Genomic DNA, 22,079 nt, shown 5'->3' with positions numbered 1-22,079 from the left:
CAGTTCTATACCTCTGTCCCTTTTGCTTTCGTGTTTGAAGTACCTTGTAATTCTCTTAGCAAGATGCCATGTTACTAAATGTCACTTTGGCACGTTGACTAAGATGTGATGCCTTGACTCTTACCCGGCTGGAAGTGAGTCTGTAGTAGACTCTGTGGTGCCGCTACTGGTCTGTTCAGCACCAACGTTGGTACTGGGGTTAGACTCTAAAGGTGCACTCAAACCCAGCGTGTCCTGACCAGGGGAGGGACTACCACCACTGCTACTGCTGGCAGCTGAAGATCGTCCGGATGGAGAGGATGGAGGAGGAGTGTGACGAGCCAAACGACAATTTTCCAGCCCGTTAGACGTCAATTCCACTTTGTCTTGGGGATAAAAGTGTGATTGTTGAGGTTTACAGCAGGCCTTTAAGTACAACCTAAATGATGGTGCTAAACTCTTCATGTACTGTACCTGTGCTGTGTCCAGGACTGCTTTGATTCTTGAAGGATCGAGTACGAACAGATGAGCTGGCCGCAGGGATCTGTTCCTCATTCAGCTCGCCATTAGTAAGGTAACTCCCTCTGGAATTCCCTGGAGAGCCACCCTGCGAACCCCCCACTGAGTGGCGGTTACTTCTGTGAGAGAGAGAGAGAAGGTGGACAAATGAAGTAGATCTAGAAAAAAAAGGAAAGATCAATATTTGCCTTTACTATATGGGAAGATCTAAATGCATTCAGAAAGGAAACACACTGTTTTCTTCACACTAAATATAACTCCCTGACAAAAACACTGCCATACAAACATGGTGGCTTTCCCTTCCCAGAATAAAGGAATGCTCAGAGTCATAAACAGATAACTGGAGCTTGGCCTGCATAAAGTTGTTTATTCACCCCAAAGCAGCAAAAAATGAAACCAGCGGTTGAACATTAACAGCAGATCTGCCCAAACTGATCAGTGTTTGGACTCTGTGCTGCACATCACAGGAGACAAAAAACACATCTGGTCTTCTTTGTCTTCATTGCTGAATGATAATGTTCACTGTTTCTCCATGACAGCAGTATTTTGTGCTCTTGGCCAAACTGTGCCCCCCTGCTATGATTGAAGGGACATACCATCTGCCCCCATACACACCCTCAACAAAGTTTTGAAATAAATGCAGCCTGCTCCACTATTTATTATCCCAGTACCACCAAGCCGATGAGAGCAGCATCTGAAACCACACTGGGAGGGAAATAACATGCAGGCATCGGAACTGAAGTGTTTCCATCCACCATAACAGCACAATCTGCCTATTCTGAATCCCTTATTCTTTCTCTCCTTTTTTTTGATTGCAGTTGTCAACATTAAATCATGCCTCCAGCATTTGAAAACATGATAGAAATGATGATTTGAGGTTATACAGCACATCATTTGCGAGAGTAAAATGTACATGGTTTAGACTTCTATCACTCAATTCCTGCCGGGCCGTGGTGGCAGCAGCCTAAACAGTGGTGCCCAGACTTCCTTCACCCCACACACTTCTTCCAGCTCTTCCGGGAGTATTCCTAAGCCAGCCGAGAGTCATAGTCTCTCCAGCCTGTCCCGGGTCTACCTCGGGGCCTGAAATAGGTGCCAAAACCACCTCAGCTGACTCCTCTCAATGCGAAAAAGCCGCGGCTCTACTCCCAGCTCCTCCTGAGTGACTAAACGTCTACACTCTCACCTATGGTGAGGAATGTTGGGTAGTGACCAAAAGGTCAAAACAAATTCATTCATGGTAATTAGATTAATTTCCTCATTGGTAGGTATAAAATTTGCAAAGTGGAAACTTTAAAGGCAGCCTCAGTATCATTATGTGTGTACACGTGTCTTTACCTGCTGTGACATGCAGCTGTACTTGGAGTCTCTTCACTCTGCGTCCTCCTTAGGTTGGGTCGGTCTGACTGCAGTAGCTCTGACAGAACAACACAGAGAACTCATTACTATATGCACAGTTAGAGTAACATGAGCAACTCTTCCTGGAATAAATAATATAATTGTTGTCAATATCAATTTGCTATAGTTATTGCAATGAAAATTGTCCCTTGAATTGTTTTTCTAAGCACCATATTTCATTCAAATAACGTATTTGTAATGAAGTATAGTAGACAATGGCTGCATGTTTAAAACAAAGGTTCCACTACTTCTAACATATCTTTCCATAAGTACTAAATAAATTTGAAGGTTCAAATAAAAAAATATGAAAATTATTGTCCCGAAGAGACTGGATAAGTTTGCTTTAATGGTAGAATATAGAAAATATAGAAACAAAGGAATGAAATTACAGCAGTGTAAACTTGAAATGTGTGGCAATGGAAGTAGAGTTGGTGGTTTAATTGACAACATACTACATGTGATGGCATTTGTATGCAGTAATTATGGTGTGACTACACATCTTTTAAACATGTTTTTCATTAAGATTTACTTTTTTCCAAGTGTGTTTATTCACACAATGTGGAACACATAAACCAGGGGTGTAACAGGCTAACGTTATCCAAATGTACACGTATATACTACATTTCCTGCTATCTAAAAATGGCACATAGTGACCACTCATTGATTCACCTCCCTCGCTCCTTCTCTCTCTCAGACACACACACACAGATCTGTTTTGTGGCTATGAAAGGGCTTCTTGTGAGCAGACCCAGTGGACATACAGAAAAATAAACAGTAGTCTTGAGGAGAAACCATTGTGTCATAGCCTGCTCACTGAGTTCATCACCCCTCCCTTCAAATGGCATGAGGCTAATTGCTGGGCTGGTGTATGTATGGGAACAAGTGCGACCTTTTGTAAAATAGGGCTTGAAGCCAGGAACTATCCAAAGATGAAAAGCACAGCTAAACAACTAAACAAATATCATGTCCAGGGGTCTGCAGATGAAAACTAACTGTTGGCTAATCCTGGCTTTTTTAACCATGTGAAATCATGTGTTTGTATTGTCCCCTCCCAAATAATGAACGATAGAGATAAAGATAAATGGATGACTATGAAACTTAACTCGTGTTATCCCACTTTTCAGTTCTTCACTATTGATGAATTGTCCACAAATTTTCATGCGGCCATTGTCTCAGAAAAATAAATAAATCACGTGACGAGTCAGAAATTAATTGAGCTTCCGTAAACATTTAAATACTGTTGTCTATGTGTAGGGCACGCTGAACAAAATATCAGCAAATGGTTTCATGGCGACATCAACATCAGGTGTGACTTGTGCTGAAACTTTTGTTGTGGTGGCTGGTTCTGTGTTAATGCATCTAGTTCTTGTACACAATTACATATACTATGAGGGAGAATTTGGCAGTCTCGCTGGCATCTTCAGCACTGTAGTATAATTGTATGGGCAGCTGGGAAATGCTTGAAGTACTGCGTACATGTGGCTTCTGTTTTACTGAATGGGAAGTTTCATATAACACTGAGTGGGTTTGAAAACATCTAACCTTTGCAAAATGTGCCAGTAGTTGGGCTCTTTCTATCCAGGATTGTTTGTTCACATCTTTCAGTACAAGAGTGTGTTTATGAAGTGTGCTCTGTGTGTGCGCGTGTCTGTGTGCGTGAGTGTGTGTCCATCAGACAAGTTGCCAAGGGAAATTAGTAAAACCACCAAACCAACAGAGGTGCCTTCAGAGGGAGAACACAGAGTGCCTTAAAACTACCATCGGGCAACACACTTCCACTTTATACTGTACATTTAGTACAGTGCCGATGCCTGTGTGCACATAGTGCAGAATGTAAAACATATGGATGCGTGTGTGTGCACTCTGCAAATACACACACACGCACAGACAAGTTTGAATTGACATTCACAACACCATAAAACACAAAGACACAAGTGGCTCAATTTTAAGCCTTATTTTTAGAGGGCAAACTTCAGCCTTCTGTTCATGAGCATAATCCCCCCTCCCATTTTACACACACAGAAGAGGAGCCCCCAACATACACGCAACTTCAGGATGACAGGGGGCAATTGTGCTGAAAGAGAGACAAAAAAAATACCTCCTAATCTATGTAATGAGTGCCAAAGTTGAACAAAATCTGGTCATATCAATTAAAACAAACAGCCACTCCTAATTTTGTATTCACCTCTGCCCTGCTAAATTTACTACACTTTTTAGCTGGAACCTATTGTATACTTATTGATTATCTATACTAATTAGTAACAGAGTAAAAAAAAGAAAGGTAGCTGAGCTTTAGCCTAAGTGCATAAAGAAATGGTGGTATTGCCCAACAGCAAGTGTAGTGGGCCAAACATGACTGCTGAAAATCAATTATGAACCTTTTTTTTTAGTACAAACATGTACATCACGATGCATGAGACATGTGATGTAGCCTTTTAATGTAACACTAGATTGTAAATGAGAACATGCAATTTCCAAATAAGTGATTAGATGATTTAAAATCTTGTTATTTTTTTTAGATAGTTCAAAATTGTATATTGTATATTAAGATGCATGAAAAATTTTCTAATTTGATTTTGCTTTACTTTAAATGTTTTAGATGATCATTACCTTTCTCCCTTTTATGTGATAGAAGATTTATTTCGTGATGACTGTATTGGTTCCAAATACTGTTTATTGGGTTCACTGCACAGTAATTTCAGTCCTTAACAAAATATTAAACAAAATATTACAATTTGACTGTAATCTGGTGCAACAGAATGCAGCTCCTCTACAAATCCTCCTCTCAATTGCTCTTCAGAGCTTAACAGCCACAAAGAAACACATTTTACTGCCACACTGTTCCAGGCCTTGGCCTTTACTGCTGGCCCTGGAATCACTCAGCTGGATACACTGCCGGCTCTGTGAGGCTCTCTATGAAAAGCCTTGTGTGCATGTGCCTGTGTATGAATGCATGGATGTGTTTAACTGGTGATTCAAAAATGGCACCTTCTAAAGGGTCACAATAATCTCATAATATTTCACATCGTGATCAAACAATATCTCACGTTAGTGTTGAAACTCTACCTGGGTCGACTGGCGGAAGCAGTGTAGCTGCACCCAGGTCAGATGTTGTCCGGGTATAAACTTATACGATATTCAACCATATTGCTGACATCAGAACACCTTTCTCAGCAATTATGCAAATGAGTTTTCTCTTCAGCCATAAACTACAATCTGAGAGCATTCACAGCCACTGCCATGAGGTGTTTAGCATCATTACGTTATTAAGATTGACAGGACTCCCACTGTTTCTTTCTGCAACACAACAGCTGCTGCCACAACACAGGCAGCTACAGAAATCTAAATAATAGATCAGCCTGTTCATAAATGAGCAGTCCTGTCAGCAATGTACTGTCTAAAATAGAGAAATGAAGGCAAATCCAGTTAAATTTAAAACTGTACTGGTCGGCGGATTTGATCCACGTAGAGCAGGGGTCGGCAACCCGCGGCTCTGGAGCCGCATGCGGCTCTTTGGCGCCGCCCTAGTGGCTCCCTGGAGCTTTTTCAAAAATATGAAAATGGAAATTGTTTTAATATAATTTCTGTAGGAGGAATAACGTGACAATCATTCTTAAAGTTTTCCAATGCTGTATAAATGTGTATAATAAATATTTAATTTCAACATCTCATTATAATGGAAGTTAAACTTAAAGCGTCATCGTACAGCAGAGCGGCCACGTGGTGCCTCATTCTCTCCAGGATGCTGCAGGGAAAATAAACATTTCATCATGAATGCTCATTATGTATTTGTAGCCTACTTATCATTTGGAAAGTAGGCTAATGCAGCTAATATAGACACTTACAGCAAGTGTTGCCTTTATTATGAGCCCTATATAAGGCTTTTAATTTTTTGCGGCTCCAGACAGATTTGTTTCTTGTTTTTTTGGTCCAATATGGCTCTTCCAACATTTTGGGTTGCCGACCCCTGACGTAGAGTATATAGTAAAACTAAGATGACACACCATCGCTCAGCTCAGCAGCACAAAAAAGTATTTAGCCAGATCACCACATTTAATAATAAGCTATCAGTTGTTTATCCTGTAGAAAAAGGCTTTGGGATACATGCATTGCCATGCACTGTTGTACTTAAATTTTGGAAAACACTCATTAGCAGGTTGAAGCAACACCGATTCATCAAGCACGTGTATGTCAGCCCAAGTGTTTTGATGTTGTCCTTGGCTGTATTAACGGACGTTTAACAGAGACAGGAGGGGAAAGTGTGAGAGGCAGCAAAAATTGTCAAATATTGTGTGTATTCTCTGCTACTAAACCGTCTGGCTTCCTGTGGGAAAAGTGTGCAAGTCCACCTCCCTCTCTGCTCACAGATGAGAAGAACCTTGTATTTTAAGACTCCAAGCCTTCCAGAAGATGGTAGCTCATCACAACTCTCAGAAAAACTATTAACAATTTTATTTTTTGGTTCGGGAATGACTGTGTACGTTTTTAAACCGTTCTTACTGTTGAGGTTAAATCCAGGATCAGAACTAAGGACGCCATTACCTATGTTATTTGTATTTTTTCCATCAAACACCAATTATCACCAGCCAAGTATTTCACCTAAAAGACCATATGTATGCACCTCAGCGTGAGTGTCTCCATGTTTATATGTTGTTGTTGCATGCACGCATGTGTGTGGTAAAGGTGGGACTCACTGTCTGCTGCTGTGCTGCCATTGGGCAGCGAGCCCAGATCAACAACCATGCCGTCCAGACAGACGTTGAGCTCGCCTCCCGTTACAACTGATCCTTTGTTCTCCGTCTGCAGCACCAGACTCAGCTGGACGTTCTCCACTAGAGGAGGGACAGTGAAGTGGTGAGAGCAAGGGAAGTCAGAGGAGGCGGAAGGAGGGAAGGGAAAAAGAAGGGAGGGAGGGAAAGAGAGAGAGAGAGAGAGAGAGAGAGAAAGAGAGAGACAGTGTTGGTATCTGTGGTAGACAGTATATGTGGTAAGACATTATGTGGGAGAGAGAATCAGTTTTTATAACAGAGAACTACCCGCTGAGGTTTACAAGAGACTTCAAATCAGAATAAACCCGTTGACACAGATAAGAAATGTTGTTTTCAGAGGCTGATGATGCCTCGCCCGTGCCACAAAAGGCACACTCTGATCTTGCTCAACCTCCCCCAACACTGTCTCCCTTGGGCCAGCTATTTGCTTTTTTTGATATCAACAAATTAGTGACCGCTTAGGAAGGAAAATGGAAATTCCAGAAGAGGCAGCAGAAATTCTAGTAAAGTGTATTCATCTGGTGTTTCCTTGTTCCAAAAACAAGTTTATAATTCATAAGAGGAATATATTTGCACTTGTATAATGAGCTTTTTTTAAAAAAAAAATTGAAACCCTCATGATCATAATGAACTGAAGCAAAAGCTACATTAAACTGTTTTGTTGCTGAAATAAAACTGAAACTGATGAGTATTTATCCGAAGAGGAGTGAAATGGCAGCTTCTTCTGTAGGTGTTTTATCTCCTAATCAGCACACCTGCATGAATTGTTGAGAAAAAAATCTTTCCAAAATTAATTCTGAACCTCTCTTATGTCAAGTAATCAAGCATTTAATAAAAGGTATCTTTTGAGTCATGATTATCACATGAATGTCATCAATTGCTCGTTTGATAAGTCACAAGGCGTGATATCATTCCATTATATCAACGTTAAGATAAATCAAGTGACATACTTGCTGAAATTTTAATTTCCTTGTTTCATTATGAGACAAATCTATCCTTCCTGACCTGCTGAATTGACAAGAACGCTTCAAAAAGGGGCTATTTTTTCATTTTAACAGTCCAAATCAGGTGTGTTCTGAACTGACGACATGTTTGTCCAACATTTTAAAGCAGTAGGCTGCTTGACGCGTGGTATAAAAGATGTCTGTTAAAGGGTGCAAGGGCACGTCATTATTTCCTCTGTTATTTTTACATTTCTCCATTACATTGAAAAAAAATATGTTTACCTGCTAGAAGAGAGTTAAAAGTGGAGTAAAGTGCAACTCCTCAACATTTGTTCCCATGTACTCTGCAAGACTGGTGGTTAACAAAACTGCACCAATTCACCATTTGAACGCACGTGTAATTTAGATTATGCCCTAATAACATTCTTCTGCTAATTTATTAACTTAAGGCATAAATAAGAATGCAGCCTCATCAGCCAACAATGGCTCAGCGTCAGTAATCCAAAGCAGATTTCTGAAAGTCACTTTGGAACAAGGATATGAAAGGTGTTTATCTGTTATTTTATGGACGCTTTTATATGTCACAGCCTGCTGCTTTCAAAATTTTATTTTCTACAATTAAAACAAGCACGTCATTGGTGAAAAGACACGCCTTCGCCAAGCGGATGGCCCTGTAATGAAAATGGAAATCCCTGCTGTTCAGCTGCTCTGCCAAGTTAAACCGACTGAAGCCAAGCCTCCTAACGTGTACCTATTTGTTTTTTGACTCCTTAACATCATATATATTTTATTCACATTGTAAATAAGACTCTATCTGCTGTTATAACTGCAGATGTTCACAGCAGGTAGACTTTATATTGAAAACTACAGAAAGACATATCTGTGATATATCGTAATGTGGTCTTACTCTTGCCGTCATGAGTCCGTAGAGTGTCCAGCAGGTCGATGGTGGCGCTGCCCAGTAGCTCCTTCTTCAGGGTGTGACAACTCCAGAGTTTCAGGTCCAGGCGACTCTGAGGCGTCACATTACTGTGAGAGGCAAAGCAACACGAATCCATATCATTAAACTGCGCTTACTGCATTGTAATTATGCATTATTAAAAACATGTAATAAAATGTGAAATGAAAATCTGCACAGAAATGAGTTTCACGTGGCTATCAATGTGAGCTGTAGTGTTAGCAGACACAGTAACACAAGGATTTCATTTTTACTCAAAACTTATTTCCCTTAATGGTCTCTATGTCAATGTTTTCTTTCAACCCAGGAAATGTGCTGAACAGTTTAATGACAATACTAGCAGATTTTATGAAATACTGTGGTATCTGGGACTTTCTACAAATGCGCCTTCAATCAGTACACATATACAGCCAAAACACGACTTTGTGCAAGCAGGGAATTTGAAAGCTCTAATAATGGTTTGAATCATTTTGAGGTATGAAAACTGACTGTACAAACATCTGTGACCATGTGTGTATGTTATCTGTGGGGTATCCTCACAGGGTGAGGTCTTCATTCCACTGAAGCTCCAGGTGTCCACTGCGCTTGCCTGTTTTTTTGGTTTCACTGGTCAGTCCATCTGCAGTCACCTCAACAAAGGAGCTGAGCCGAGAGTAGCGGTTTGGAGGCCTGGGAGACTGAGGCTTTGCGGAAACCACTGAGCATACAAACATACGCATTCGAAAGTACAAGAGTTAGAAAAAGAACATATTAGGAAACCTAACTCTGCCTTGGTGATCAAAAATGGGCAAAAACAAAGAAACCAAAAAAGAAAACCAATGATTTGACATGTTCACCTGTGTTTTTGGCTTCATAAATGTAAACTTAAAGTCACATTTCAACAGCACAAGTTTTTACTCTCAGCGTTTACCCCCCAATGGTTATGATGAAAGGCTTCATTTTGCCTCACTTTGACTATTAAGCAGACAATAAAATAAATGCCTTTGTCTGTAAATGATGGGGCAGCACACCGGGATGGGGGCATCCCCCAAAAGTAGATATTTACAACTTTCATTTCAATTATCTTTTTACAAATGCAAGGTCTTGATAAAAGAATAACGTTAATGCATAGATGTTTTTCAGCAAGGGCTAAAGAGAAAGCAGCAATGACTGATCTAGAGCACTGCAATAACTGTGGGACAGGACACAGGCGAACATCAATGAGGAGACAAGTTTCTGTTCATAGGTTGAATGCTTGCATTTTCTTTTCAATCGCACCTCATCCATATATTAACATGCTGCTCTTTATGACAACCAAATCCTTAAAATATCTTCTGTAGATAGAAGGCCTGTAATTTAGGTGTCTAAAAGAGGAAATAACATGCAGCTCATCACAAACACAGCAGCTGGTATCCTGAGGACAAACAACACATTATTCCCCAAAAACAGATATAAGTATAGTATACAAAGGAAAACCATGTGCAAAGGAATAAATCTTCCGTGTGTGTGAGATTATCACATTTTGCATTATTATTTTAAATGCAATGACTTAATAAGAAGGCAGCATAAATGTAATGCACTATTATATAACATCTCACTATATACAATAATATTCTGCAGAGTGCAATATATTATACCACTTTATATTTTCCTAGTAATATTATAAACAGCATCTGTCATATATTGATTTCTGTAAAATGACAATGTCTTGATCAATATGATTGTGCGTGTGCGCGTGTTTGTGTGTGTGTGTGTGTATATATATATATATATATAATAAATCATAAGAAACTGTAAAACTTTAAATTAAATGTGGAGCCCAATCAGACAAATACAAACTTCGCCCCCTAGTGGATGAAATAAAGACCCCTTCCAAAAAATATCACTCATTCGGGTTTTCAGGCAGCAGGCCTGATTAAACATTCCAAGACTTGTCAAGGCCTTACAGTACCTACATCAGTGTGCTTCTTCAGCATGTTTTTCTTTCATGTTTATGAGGCTGCGATTCAGGCTCCTCAGTGATCAGACCTCATGAAATGCATTGAAAAAGTTGGGGAACCACACACCGGTAAATTACAGTCACTGTTGTAACTTTGCTTTTTGAGAAATAATAATACTTCCAAAAACTCAGCGAACACACCTCTCTTTGTTTCATTACAGGTCCACAAATCTCAAGAGTAGTCTGGGAAACAAACACTACAGGTGGATGTGTGAAGGGCCTTTTAGGTCTGCTACAAATCTTTTTAAGGAACATGTCTATCAACAGAACTCATCGCTTATGGACTTCAAATGTAAAATGTTTTATATAATTTATGTATTTTACCTGAAATAGAAGGACTAGTGGAATAAATGATGACAGGAAATAAAGAATACAGCTTGATGCAGACAAGACATGAGCAAATCTGCACTGGTTGCCAAGAGATGATCAAAATCTGCTCATACAACTAATTCTTCCAAAGCCATCTGACGAGAGGGATGTGACACAGAAAGATATGGAGGACTGCCAAAAATGGAGGAGTCATGGATAGGTTTCAACAGAAAAAAACAGAAGCTAGGTAAAATGTGGATGACAGCTGGCAGTAAATCAGTAGTTTAGTCAAGGAAGTAAGGTGAGTTACAGCCCAACCGGTTAACAGTGAACAACCCTGCAGAAGCAAGTATAAACCAAGATGAGAGAGAGCTGACCTCAAAGGGCATTTATTGTCTCTTTATAGGTCAATCTGATATAAAGCATTCCTCATCTTTTTGGTTTTTTGTTTTGATAGACATCGGAACTGACCTCTTTCACTTCTGAAATTCCAGACTTGCTTTATGAATTTAAAAACTTCACCCACTTAATTACAAACTCTGAGTTCTCAGTCCCCGAGTACATGCGCTGTAGCCAGTTAAGTCCCGTTAAAACAACTGTGTATGGATGATGGCTTCCGGGAAAACAATAGAAATGACGCCTAAATGCAGGAGAGGAAACGGTGTTCCAAAATCCCAGTGTGCGTGATGTTCTACTCAAAAACAACAGATATCCGACCGGACCTGGGTAGGGATCACAGCCAGAACAAGGAGAGTAAGGAGGCCACGAATAGACCTCCACATGAATGTTAATGTTGAAACACACTAGATAATACAGGTGATTGGCTCTCCTGACAATCAAGGAATATAAAATACAAATATTATTATGTGAATTATATTCAAACCTGCATTTGTAGACTTTTTTTAACACTTGGGAGCTACAAGTAAGTTCTGGATATAGCACAAGTGAGTGATTCATCAACAAGGTTAAAAAAAACCCCAAAGAAGTCAGCATTGAACATCATTATAGTTCAAAGATATTTCATTTTATCTGTGGAGAAGTTTTGCTTAATGTCAAAGATCTTGATTTAAAGGTTAATCACCTTTCTAAGCCTAAGAGGTCATCTTAGACAGGGATTTACAGTTCACCTGCTCAAAAACATTAGTGGACGTCATAGGTCGTGGAAAGCGGAAATATAATACTGTTACCTTTCAAGATCAACTGAGACTTCTCAGTGGTCTGGGCACTGCCAGGTCTGCTCACGCTGGCAGCTGCCATGACCTCACAGCTCTGAAATACAAAAACAACCACACACAACATTGCAACATGCCCGTCAACAAATGACATCATCAGAACACATTTAAAAAAGGTACAAAAACAGGAAGATGGAGCTTTTTTTCCCCCAACGCAAAAGATGCAACCTCATAGACAGCGAATACGAGACATAATATCACCTTGAGCAAAGTCAGAGACTTAGTGTGAACTGAATAGAAACTACCAAGGCGATACGATCCAACTCTGATGTTCAGCAATTGTTATTAGCAATAAGCATGACAAGAATCAAGAAAAGAATGAAGCCCTATAACTGGTTGGAAGAAAGGACCGTCCCACCCCCCTTCTGCTGTAGTTAGGACATCACTGCAGCACCAAGGTGAAGTGCTGCTGACACTAGCCCAAACCCAGTGGTGCATGGCTCGTGGTGACCTGACTCGAACAAAAACAATCAGGTTTAATCAAATGGCTACTTTCCAGCTCCGGCTGGCAGGAAAACAGATTAAGGCCATCACAACGCAAGTGAAGCGCGCATAATTACCGGACAAACAGTTAAATGTGCACTCTGGGTGCTGTCTATTCTTCATATACCTTATGGGAGATTAATCTGTCTCTGCTTAACAGATTTCATTGTTCCCCTATTAAGACAGCTGACTGCAACGCACAAAACACAAACACGGAAGATGATCGGGGTATTTCTGTACATCTTGTCAAGCGTCGCTTAGAAATAATCTACTTCCGGTAAGGCTCCTCTTCAAACTAAAATGTATCCAGCGAACACGTCCGTACTGCGACCCAGAAAAAGCAAAGAGACAAATGTTTCATAGAGATAATGTATATTATGACGCCGCTTTTGATTGTCTAGGCAAAAAAATTAAATTATTTAATTGCCGTAAAAACGTTTTGCGCAATTATTTTGAAATGGACGATCATCTATATCCTATTCAACGTGTCCGATTTTTGTTAACTTTACCTGCAACAAGCTAACCGTTAGCAAGCAAGCTTCGCAGAGGGATTCTTATCAAAAGGACATGGGGAGTAATTCTATTCTGACTATCTGACACCAGGCAAACCACCATTGTTAGATACAAAATACGTGTCAGAACATCCCATATCCATTGAAACAGAACATTTTTTTCTAAAATGTAGCCTTTGCCGTACCTTTTCAGCTGTGCTCCGCTGTCGCTAGTGAACTTTCATTTCCGCCTCAGCGCAGTGACAGCACCACGTGACCGAGGAAACATTTTTCAATTCCTTGAGGGTTTAAACACAGATAAATCAGTCAAAGATTTAGTCAAATTACTTTCAAATTGATAGGTTGTTGAATGGTGTACCATAGTATCAAAAAGGAAAATCAAATGTCATTTTAAAAAATGATTAAAAGACCGTCAAATGTGTAAAATACGTAGAGTATGTTTTATTATTTACAAATTACATACTACATAGTAAAAAGATGCACAATATACAAATAGCACTTTCTAAAGTTGTTATGTAGGCATCCATCAGAAAGACATACTGTCATTGTTTAAAACAATTTCTCCCTCAATTAAATTCTCTGATCCTTCCATAATCATGTCAATAAACTATCTTAAATACTACAGGATAATGTCAATTTGAAAGTGGTAAAGTTGGATCAAATGGACCAATGTGAGGCTATTATTCTCAGTGGGAGGATATATTCATATATGATAAGTTCGCCAATCCCTGCTGAATAAATAAGTTGCACAAAAATTGCTGGTGATCAGAATCTGCTGTAAAAATCATTTCTCCCTTCCAGCCAGTTTTAGCAACTTACTTTAAGGCCATAATTAAAAAAAATCTCATAAATTATGCTTCATCTCTATTGACAGTATTAATAGCAGCATTTTTTTGTACCACTGATCCATAGAAAAAGACAATTGCTACTTAACCAGCTAAAAAAATACCCTTTGTTCCCTTGGACAATGATTCCATGTTTGAATTTTAATAATCCAAGTACACCAATTTAACAATGTGTTTGGATTACAATGGTTATACAGATGTTTGCCATCTACTGTAGGTGGGGTTTTCCATTTTCTACATTTCATAAAGTCTACTGTAGTTACAATATACAATACATACTGCGATAGAAAAGGCACAATTCTTCAAAATGATTTATTTAATACATATCAAAATATCGGCTCAACATTTTGCTATACTTGTGACAAACAAACCCACATCTGACTTAGCTGTTGGGTAACTTACACATAGTTTCCAAAAAAGGGGTCCTAATCTGTATATGATGGGCTTCAAAATACAAGTCACTGGTGATTTCAAATAAAAAAACGCTAATCACAGACAGCCTGAAATAGGATCTTTGACATCCGAGCTCAGTTTCTGAGAATGATGCATTCATTTGATGGCCCTGTACTATAAAGTGGGACCCTCAGTTGATGGTGAGCACATCACTCTGGATCTCATGGCTCAGTTGGGTCTGCAGGTCACTCAGTTTTTTCTTGAGGACAGCCAGTGCCGACATGACAATGTTCTCTGGCCGTAGAGAGCCACATGATTCCACGTTATAAAAAAACCTGTGGTGGGAAAATTTTGGATGTGTTAAATCATGTCACAGATGCTTTCCTTCTAACAAATTCTCCACAAGCATGTGCACTTCTTATGACATGATTTAATTTCTTACTTTTCCGGCTTTCCGTGGGGGTCGAAGGGGGCCTGAACCTCATCCTCTTCAATCTCTGAGTATTCGCTCTTTGGCCTGTGGTCCACAGAGATAATTCAGTCAGGAAAACAACATGATGCATATTTATGTGCCTTTTCTTTTGCCATTTATCAATGGGCTGATTATTGACACTTAAGAGTAAAGAACAAGAAATATTTAAATTATTTGAGCTACTCTGTACTCTACTCTTCATTACAGTGAGCAATATTGCAATACAAACGTACCACTCCTCGGGTCGTGGGTACACCGTGTGCCTCAGAGCATTATCTGGGTCGTACTCAAAGGACACCCCGGCTGTTGGGTTCCACTTGGCATGTTCCTTCCCAAAACCTTTCTTAGCGTATGCGCGAAGCCGCAGTTCCTGACCTTTACGAAGCTTCACAACCAAAATGTCTGTATTGTGGAGTCAACAAAGATGTTTAAAAATTGGGATTCAAGCTAACGTAAAGATGACTTGAAGAAAAAACTGTCCTGAAACGAGCTTTATACTCACCATCCTGCTCAACATAGTCATTGGGGTCATTGTCCCGACTCCTGGACGTCACCTGAAATGCCCAGAAAAATTACCTACTGCTTCCAATCATCATTACTGATCCAATAAAACAGATGAGACTCACCGGGATCACTCGGGGGTTATTGGACAAAAGGTCACGTGAAGTGACATGGCGTGTCTGGTCTTCTGTGCACCGAACATCCAGTGTCAACTCAACAGAGCACTCAGAACAAAAGTCATCGCAGGTACAGTCCTGTGGTTGGATCACAGAGAAGCAAGTGAGTGTTACTTAATGGTTGCAGTGGATCACTTACCAACAACTGACACTTACCCGCGAATACTGCAGTTTGTCTACAATGTCATCGCTGGTGAGTGGTATGAGACCTGAAAAAGGAGAAAAAGCCTTGAGCAATGAATAAAATTATAAAAATGCAATGATACAGCACACTCTGACATACATACCAACTCTGTGTGCAACAAATTCATCATGCAGGACTGATGAATTGGCATCAATCTGGATCCAGTCAATGGCTGCAAACACATTAAGGCACATCTCAGTTAAGCTTTCAGTTTTTGCTTCATAGGATTAGTTAATTTCCCTTCATTCTAGAATTGCAAAGATAGCTATGCAGCATCTTAATACTGTATTTCACTGCACTGTCAGAACACATTTTGTAAATAATATGCATTTGTTACTGAATGGCTCTCAAACTAGTACACCGTTTATTGATGACATAATGTTATTTTATCCTCAAATCTGGGAATAATAGAGGTTTATATTAATGTAAAGGTGTATGATGGAGGGAAATGTGCCAGGAAGATTGCAATACAGAATGTGCCCTTTTTGCTGCAGAAGAAGTGTAAAAAGTTAGTTAGGATGCTCCAACACACAAGAGTTACATTAAAGAAAATATAACTGTACCTATTGTGGGAACTTCTGACATAAAGACGCGTCGGATAGAGTTTGCAACCCTGAAAGAGAAAAATAATTGATGAAAAATATGCCAAACATTGCACCCAATTGACGACTAACACTCGATTTACAAAGAACCTCTGTATTGATGTGTTAAATTATGAGCAGATACTTAATAGATTTGGAAGAAAATTAGCTATTGATATATGCTTCTGCAGAAAAATGAACTAATAAGCAATATCAAAAGCGCTGCTTTTAACGAAGGTCTCATACATACTTGTTTTGAAAATAATGGATCACACACACACACACACACAATGGTCACTAAGATTACTACTTACGCCAAATCCGTGTTTTCGATTACAAATTTGACATTTTCGTCTGTCAATTCTGTGATCTTCACTGTCGGCTGGTTAGCATACGGCATGATTATAGATTAATAATTCCAAATTAAACGCCGTGACCTAGTCCCCACTTTCTCGTAATAGCTGCATCGGCGTGAAGGCCTCTCCGGAAGTATATACCCTTCACTGATTGGTCAGAATATACCAGCTCGATTACTGATTGGTCTTTTAGATAATAGAGGCGGGACTTATTTTTACATCCGGGTCAGGTAATTGGGGGAAGAAGATTTCAAAGTAAGAGCACCCACCGCTTCACTTTAAAAATAAATATGGGTCACAAACAGTATAAACTAGAAACAAAGCATTTGGCGAGTGCAGACCTCGCACATGCTACTGACATACATAGTATAGTACAGTATTGTGTAGATAGGAAGCAGTATTACAAGGTTACATAACGTAGGTTGTATTATGAGCAATGATGATTGGATGCTTGGAAATGTCTCTGGAATCTGGAGCATCACCATAATATTCATCCATTTTCAACATTTCTTGAAAAGGTCAATCAAATTAGAATTATTTTGTAATACATGTTGGCTGTCACAATGAAATCCCAATAAAGCACTTTATGCATGTGGAAATAAAGCAATACACATTCAGAATAGTTCACTACTTTATTGGATTTTAACAACAAAAATACTAATACTCATAAATGTCCTAAGGAGAGTTTTGATCTACGCAAGAGACTTCAATCTTCGACTGTGAAAACAGGGCTTCTGTTCATGCAGGAGAACTCACATACCTTAAACCTTTGATTTCTCGTGCCAGTTAAAACCCAGAAGTCAATATTTTCAGCCTCATACATTGAATAAAAGAGCAAAAAGCTAACTCTGATCACGTGAGAAGCCACACTGTTAGAATCACCACAAGTGAGTCATTTTTCTTTTTCTTTTTTAAATCATCGTCTCTGGTTCATTCCTGTGAGGTTTTTCAGCTGTAAAACACAAAGCGATCATTAAAACATTTAGAGGTGTACCGAGTAGGTGAATATCAAAACAAGACTTACTGTAACGGCAGCTCCCATGAGCCCCTGGACCACTGCTTCACCAGTCGATTGCGCCTACAGATCAAAGAAATCAAAACCTGAATTAGGTGATGTTAAATGAGTAACCTATAATGGGGAATACCTATGAATCGACTTGTTCTGTAATTTTAATATTATTCAGTAGTGCTTATTACCTGCTTAGCAGTTGTAGCCATGTTGACCACATCCTGAATACGGTTGTCAAGGAAGTTCCAGGTGTCCTGGAAGTCTGGAGAAGAATCCTGAAGCATCACTAGCTCAGTGGTGTTATAGATGCCAGTCAGTGCTGCACGTTTAGTGTACCAGTTCATCTGCAAAAGAAAGACCTTTAGTTTCTGAAAGAGGCAGGCCAATGCACAGCAAAGCAGACAGCAACAGCCAACGCGTACACAACGGTAATAAAAACAACACAACTAGGACAAAGTCCTTTTGGAATTATTTGTATTAAGTTTGAATCAAAAGAGAAACAAATGTCATACAATTCAACATCTTTTTAATTGAGGTTTTATCCGCGTTTAGGCCCAGGAAGCCTGCGGATTTTTTTGTATCGATCATTTTATCCTCCTTACAAATAAAAATGGGCATGATGACTAAAATGTGGCAATTATTTCAAGGTTAAACTGCATGATTATTTGACAACCATATAGATGTGGCATATAATAGAAGAAAAGAAAGAAGAAACTGAAATACCTGCACATACTGGTTAGTGATAGTGAATCTACCTCACGGTTCAATGCACCCTTTAACACCAGTGGGGAACACACACACACACACACACACACACACACACACACACATAAGCCAGGCGCAGGAGCAGGAGCAGGAGCAGGAGCAGTGGGCAGCACTTATGCCACATCCTAGGATCATTTTCATTTCTCAGAAAGATTCTTCTAGATTAAACTGTAGCTATTTAGAATCCAAAAGACCTGAGACCTGAAAGGCTTTAGGTCGTTATAATAAGCAAACAAGCCTCATGTGTTAGGGGTCGTGGGGCGGTAACCTGGGAAGAGACGGGCCTGATATTGTGCGGATGATGATGAAAAGGGGAGAGGAAGGTATGATCAGATGAACACAGGGATTGCGGGTGATAAGATCCACTCACGTCTGTGGATCGGTCTCCAGCATAATACCAAATATCATCCACCAGGTTGGAGAGGTGCTTCAGGCTGTCAGGGATGTTGTGAGGAAGGAGCAGAATGCTCATTGCCTACACACACAAACACACACGTCAGTAAAAAAAAACACCTGTCTATCGTCGTTTGCTCTGATCTTACCTGCGGCCATGATTCAATGTAGGGGATGTACATCCGCAGCCTGGTCTCTACAGCATCTCTTAGAAAGTCTGCAGTCTTCTTTGGTCTGCAATACAATTTTAGTGAGTTACTTTTAATCTACTGGAAGCGGTTATGAGGGTGTCGCATGAATGCAACAACTTTGACAATGTTGGGTATACAGTAGCGAGTAAAACTATATGAAATTTGTTTGAATTTTCAAGTTTTTCCTGTCATAAATTGTGATCCGACTCATCCAAGCCTCAAACGTGTGCTTAAAATAATAAATATACCTAAAATTTATCTTTCATGTCTTATTAAGAATAACAATAAAAACAGGCTGCTACTAGAAAAAACTAGCAAATTCTTGAGTTAATGACCTTAAAAATCTGCAGATAAATAAAGCTGGAAACAGTTACAAAGGGATCTCAAAGAAATTAGAACTTCACCCTACAGACAAATGAGCCACAAATGGAGACATTTTGGGAGTGTTGTTACTCCACCAAGAGGTGGCCACAGAGGCAAAACCACAACTGAGGCTCATCAATCATAAACAACCAAGTGACAGCCAAAGACTTGGAGGCACAACTCTAACTGGCTCTATGGACACCACGAAGGAAGCTGCTGCATACTAAAAATAACAGTGCTACGACCAAAAGCCTGTGAGAGAAGACAGTGAACCAGCAGCATTACATCTGGTGTAAAAAGGGCACTGCAAATCATGGTGAAAACATCAGCCATACTGCTGCATGAGGTTAATGAATTTGTTCAAAGAAGGCATTAAAGTTCATAATTTTGTGTGGTATTAGTTTAGGCCCTTGACTTGGATGATCGGATCACAGTCAAAAAGTAATGGGTGACATTCTTTTTCTCGCCACTCTATATAAATAGACCTTTTGCCCCCCGTGACGCGATGCAAACAAAAAGTGGAAACTTGTGCTAATGTTGTGAAATGAATTGTGTGGTGCGTGTGAGTTTGGCGTGCATGAATACACACTCAGTCTGGCCCAGTTGGATCTGCTTGTGCTGTTCGGCCAGGATCTCTGTCAGCTTTGAGTTGCACTGAGTAATGAAGTGGAGGACCAGGTCACCAGCTCCATTAGAGAACATACCAGAGGAAGCAGAAGACAGGCCCAACGTCTGTACCAACAAACAATGCCACATAAACCAAGTCATGAAATTATCAATTCTCTGTTGCATCTTAACTGAGGGGGACGTCAAATTCTGTGTCTTTTCCCCTTCAGTCTGCCCTCTTTAAGTAACTCATCACATGTAGCCTTTCAAAACCATTTTCATTATGACTAGTAAAGGATTAAAACTATAATAAACACAAAATATACAGCAAATTATCATAAACACAATGTAAAATGAATTGAAATGAGTTGCATCGCTGCGAAGAAACTTTGACCGTCTTTTGGTTCGCGTCTCACCTCGGCACCAGCGGCAATAGCTTCGGCTGACCAGCCGTGCAAGGGGACGAACTCCAGGGCAGCATTCAGGATACGAGCCTGAAGCTGCTCCTCCGTTTCATACTCCTCATCCTGCTCTCCATCCTGGTCCTGGTAACTTAGTCACATACATACAAACATTGATAAACTGATAATGCGTATTTGCCAACGTTTGTACTCACACCAATATATTTTCCTCAACTAATTATCTGTTAAACTTGCAGGTTGATGCTGTGCAGCGTTGTTGTCACCACAACCAGCTACTTTTCCTTGACCAACCTGGTGTTGGGTCTGGAAGCTTCCTCAGCAGCCGTGTAAGACATGGAGTCGTCCTGCGAGGCTGCAGCAGCGTCGTGTTTTGCAGAGTGAGCCTGGTAGTGTTCACTGTAGCTGGAGGACGAGGTGGATGAAGAGGCGTCAGATTTGGATCCATCCTGGAGCCTTGCAGTGGTACAGTGCAAACCTTGGCGCAGGCAGATGTTATGAGGGACTGTTGGTGTCGGGGCCGCTGCCACTGCAAAAGGAAATGATTGGGAATACTCCTGGATAGAGTTCACTCAAATCAAACTTGTCACGGCAGGGATGTTCACTGCCAACAGCACTGGAACCAACTAACTAACCTGTAGTGAGACATCACACAGCTACTAATGCAAATACCCTATTCATCTCTCTAAAGGCAGTTTTCACTACATTAGTTGGATGGAGAATTCATTTCAGGTATTAAGCTTCAGGTTGTGGAAATCTACTTTTAACTTGTGCATCTTTGAAGAAGTTTGGTTTGGTCCATGTCAGAAACTAGTTTCACCTTTTACCTGGCTGCTGCTCTGGCCCTTAAACATAGGGTGAAGGGTTTAAACAAGGTTAAACAAGATTTAACTGGCATGCATTTGACAACAGTGGCATTAAAACAGGCCAATATTATCACCTTCCATGTATAAAGTTGATAAATGTGCAGTTTGAGCCATTATTTTAGTCTGGTGAGCAGAGACGTGGTTGGTGCCTGACAATGATATGATATATAAAATTAGATAGTTCCAGTTATTTCTTGCAACTTCATGGTAATTTCTGACATCAAATCTGATTATAAATTTACCGTCAAGAACATGTAAATGCCAAAGCTCAGCAATGTAATAGGAGATAACGTGAGAGTAAAATTTCAAGTAGGGTTCGATTATGCAGAAGTCATTACGTCCATTTATTCCGACGTCAACTATCTGGCTAAATTCATGACATTTCTGTGGACGTTTGGTCTGACAGCCTGCATGAAAACGCTGCACAGCTACAGAAATGTGCATGCGAAGAAATGCAAACAGAACGAGGCATCAACTCAACCAACAAACGCCATAAAGGGACGTTATTTGACGGCTCTTTAACTCCTTCTCGATCACCTTATAAGACAAGTGACTTTGGAGGAGAAAGCCAAAAACAAAACGTCACGTCACAGAAATGCGAACTACCGCATGCTGTGAGAATACAATCCCGTTGTGACGACAACGACAACAACAACATCAACAACAACAACACAGGAGCGCCGTCTCACCGCTGCCAGCACCCAGCCTCCGAAGTGCCCTTCCAGCGCGGAGACCTCTCAGCAGCGCCGCCATGTTCAGCTGGTGCACTGGAAGCTTTTACTCGCGTCAATTTAACGCGACACGGTCGTTAAATAATCAAGTTCAAATTGAAAAACAATGACGCATCCGTTCAACACGAAACACTTAAAACTTGTTAG

The 22,079-nt window shown here is 40.1% G+C and overlaps 3 protein-coding genes across 8 annotated transcripts in view; all 3 read right to left on the bottom strand.

The window, feature by feature from the left end:
- Positions 1–13,351, bottom strand: part of wwp2 (WW domain containing E3 ubiquitin protein ligase 2) — a 31,562-nt gene extending 18,211 nt beyond the window's left edge. For 3 of the 5 annotated variants that reach the window (XM_003967080.3, XM_011606888.2, XM_029841199.1), the window contains exons 1-8: positions 13,267–13,351; positions 12,042–12,123; positions 9,108–9,264; positions 8,517–8,638; positions 6,591–6,728; positions 1,837–1,915; positions 454–617; positions 125–365 (exon numbers count right to left, since the gene is read on the bottom strand). In XM_003967080.3, coding sequence (XP_003967129.2) covers positions 125–365; positions 454–617; positions 1,837–1,915; positions 6,591–6,728; positions 8,517–8,638; positions 9,108–9,264; positions 12,042–12,111 — 971 coding nt within the window. In that variant the 5' untranslated portion in view covers positions 12,112–12,123; positions 13,267–13,351. Of the gene's footprint in view, positions 1–124; positions 366–453; positions 618–1,836; positions 1,916–6,590; positions 6,729–8,516; positions 8,639–9,107; positions 9,265–12,041; positions 12,124–12,696; positions 12,826–13,266 lie in introns of those variants that run through there. The other 2 variants (XM_029841198.1, XM_029841200.1) reach the window with 2 other exon arrangements.
- Positions 13,352–14,048: 697 nt separating this feature from the next.
- On the bottom strand, positions 14,049–16,741 carry polr2c (RNA polymerase II subunit C). The gene is made up of 9 exons (XM_003967082.3): positions 16,548–16,741; positions 16,216–16,265; positions 15,756–15,824; positions 15,625–15,677; positions 15,418–15,546; positions 15,294–15,345; positions 15,025–15,193; positions 14,762–14,836; positions 14,049–14,654 (listed from the first exon to the last, which is right to left on the bottom strand). The coding sequence occupies exons 1-9, from the start codon at positions 16,631–16,633 to the stop codon at positions 14,510–14,512; spliced, it is 828 nt and encodes a 275-aa protein (XP_003967131.1). The 5' UTR covers positions 16,634–16,741; the 3' UTR covers positions 14,049–14,509.
- A 461-nt stretch (positions 16,742–17,202) lies between these two features.
- coq9 (coenzyme Q9 homolog (S. cerevisiae)) lies at positions 17,203–22,048 on the bottom strand. Of its 2 annotated transcripts, XM_029841569.1 has the most exons (10): positions 21,891–21,969; positions 21,276–21,350; positions 20,630–20,864; positions 20,333–20,468; positions 19,900–20,042; positions 18,906–18,990; positions 18,734–18,838; positions 17,787–17,942; positions 17,614–17,667; positions 17,203–17,541 (listed from the first exon to the last, which is right to left on the bottom strand). In XM_029841569.1, the coding sequence occupies exons 1-10, from the start codon at positions 21,952–21,954 to the stop codon at positions 17,506–17,508; spliced, it is 1,089 nt and encodes a 362-aa protein (XP_029697429.1). In that variant the 5' UTR covers positions 21,955–21,969; the 3' UTR covers positions 17,203–17,505. The 2 variants fall into 2 exon arrangements, with proteins under 2 accessions (XP_029697429.1, XP_011605193.1); XM_011606891.2 differs by lacking the exon at positions 21,276–21,350 and having other exon boundaries at positions 21,891–22,048.
- Positions 22,049–22,079: the final 31 nt, after the last annotated feature.

The sequence above is a fragment of the Takifugu rubripes genome, chromosome 9, assembly GCF_901000725.2.
Source record: "Takifugu rubripes chromosome 9, fTakRub1.2, whole genome shotgun sequence".
Lineage (NCBI taxonomy): Eukaryota > Metazoa > Chordata > Actinopteri > Tetraodontiformes > Tetraodontidae > Takifugu > Takifugu rubripes.
Note: the sequence above shows the minus strand (reverse complement) of the source record. Positions and strands in the feature narration are given on the sequence as shown.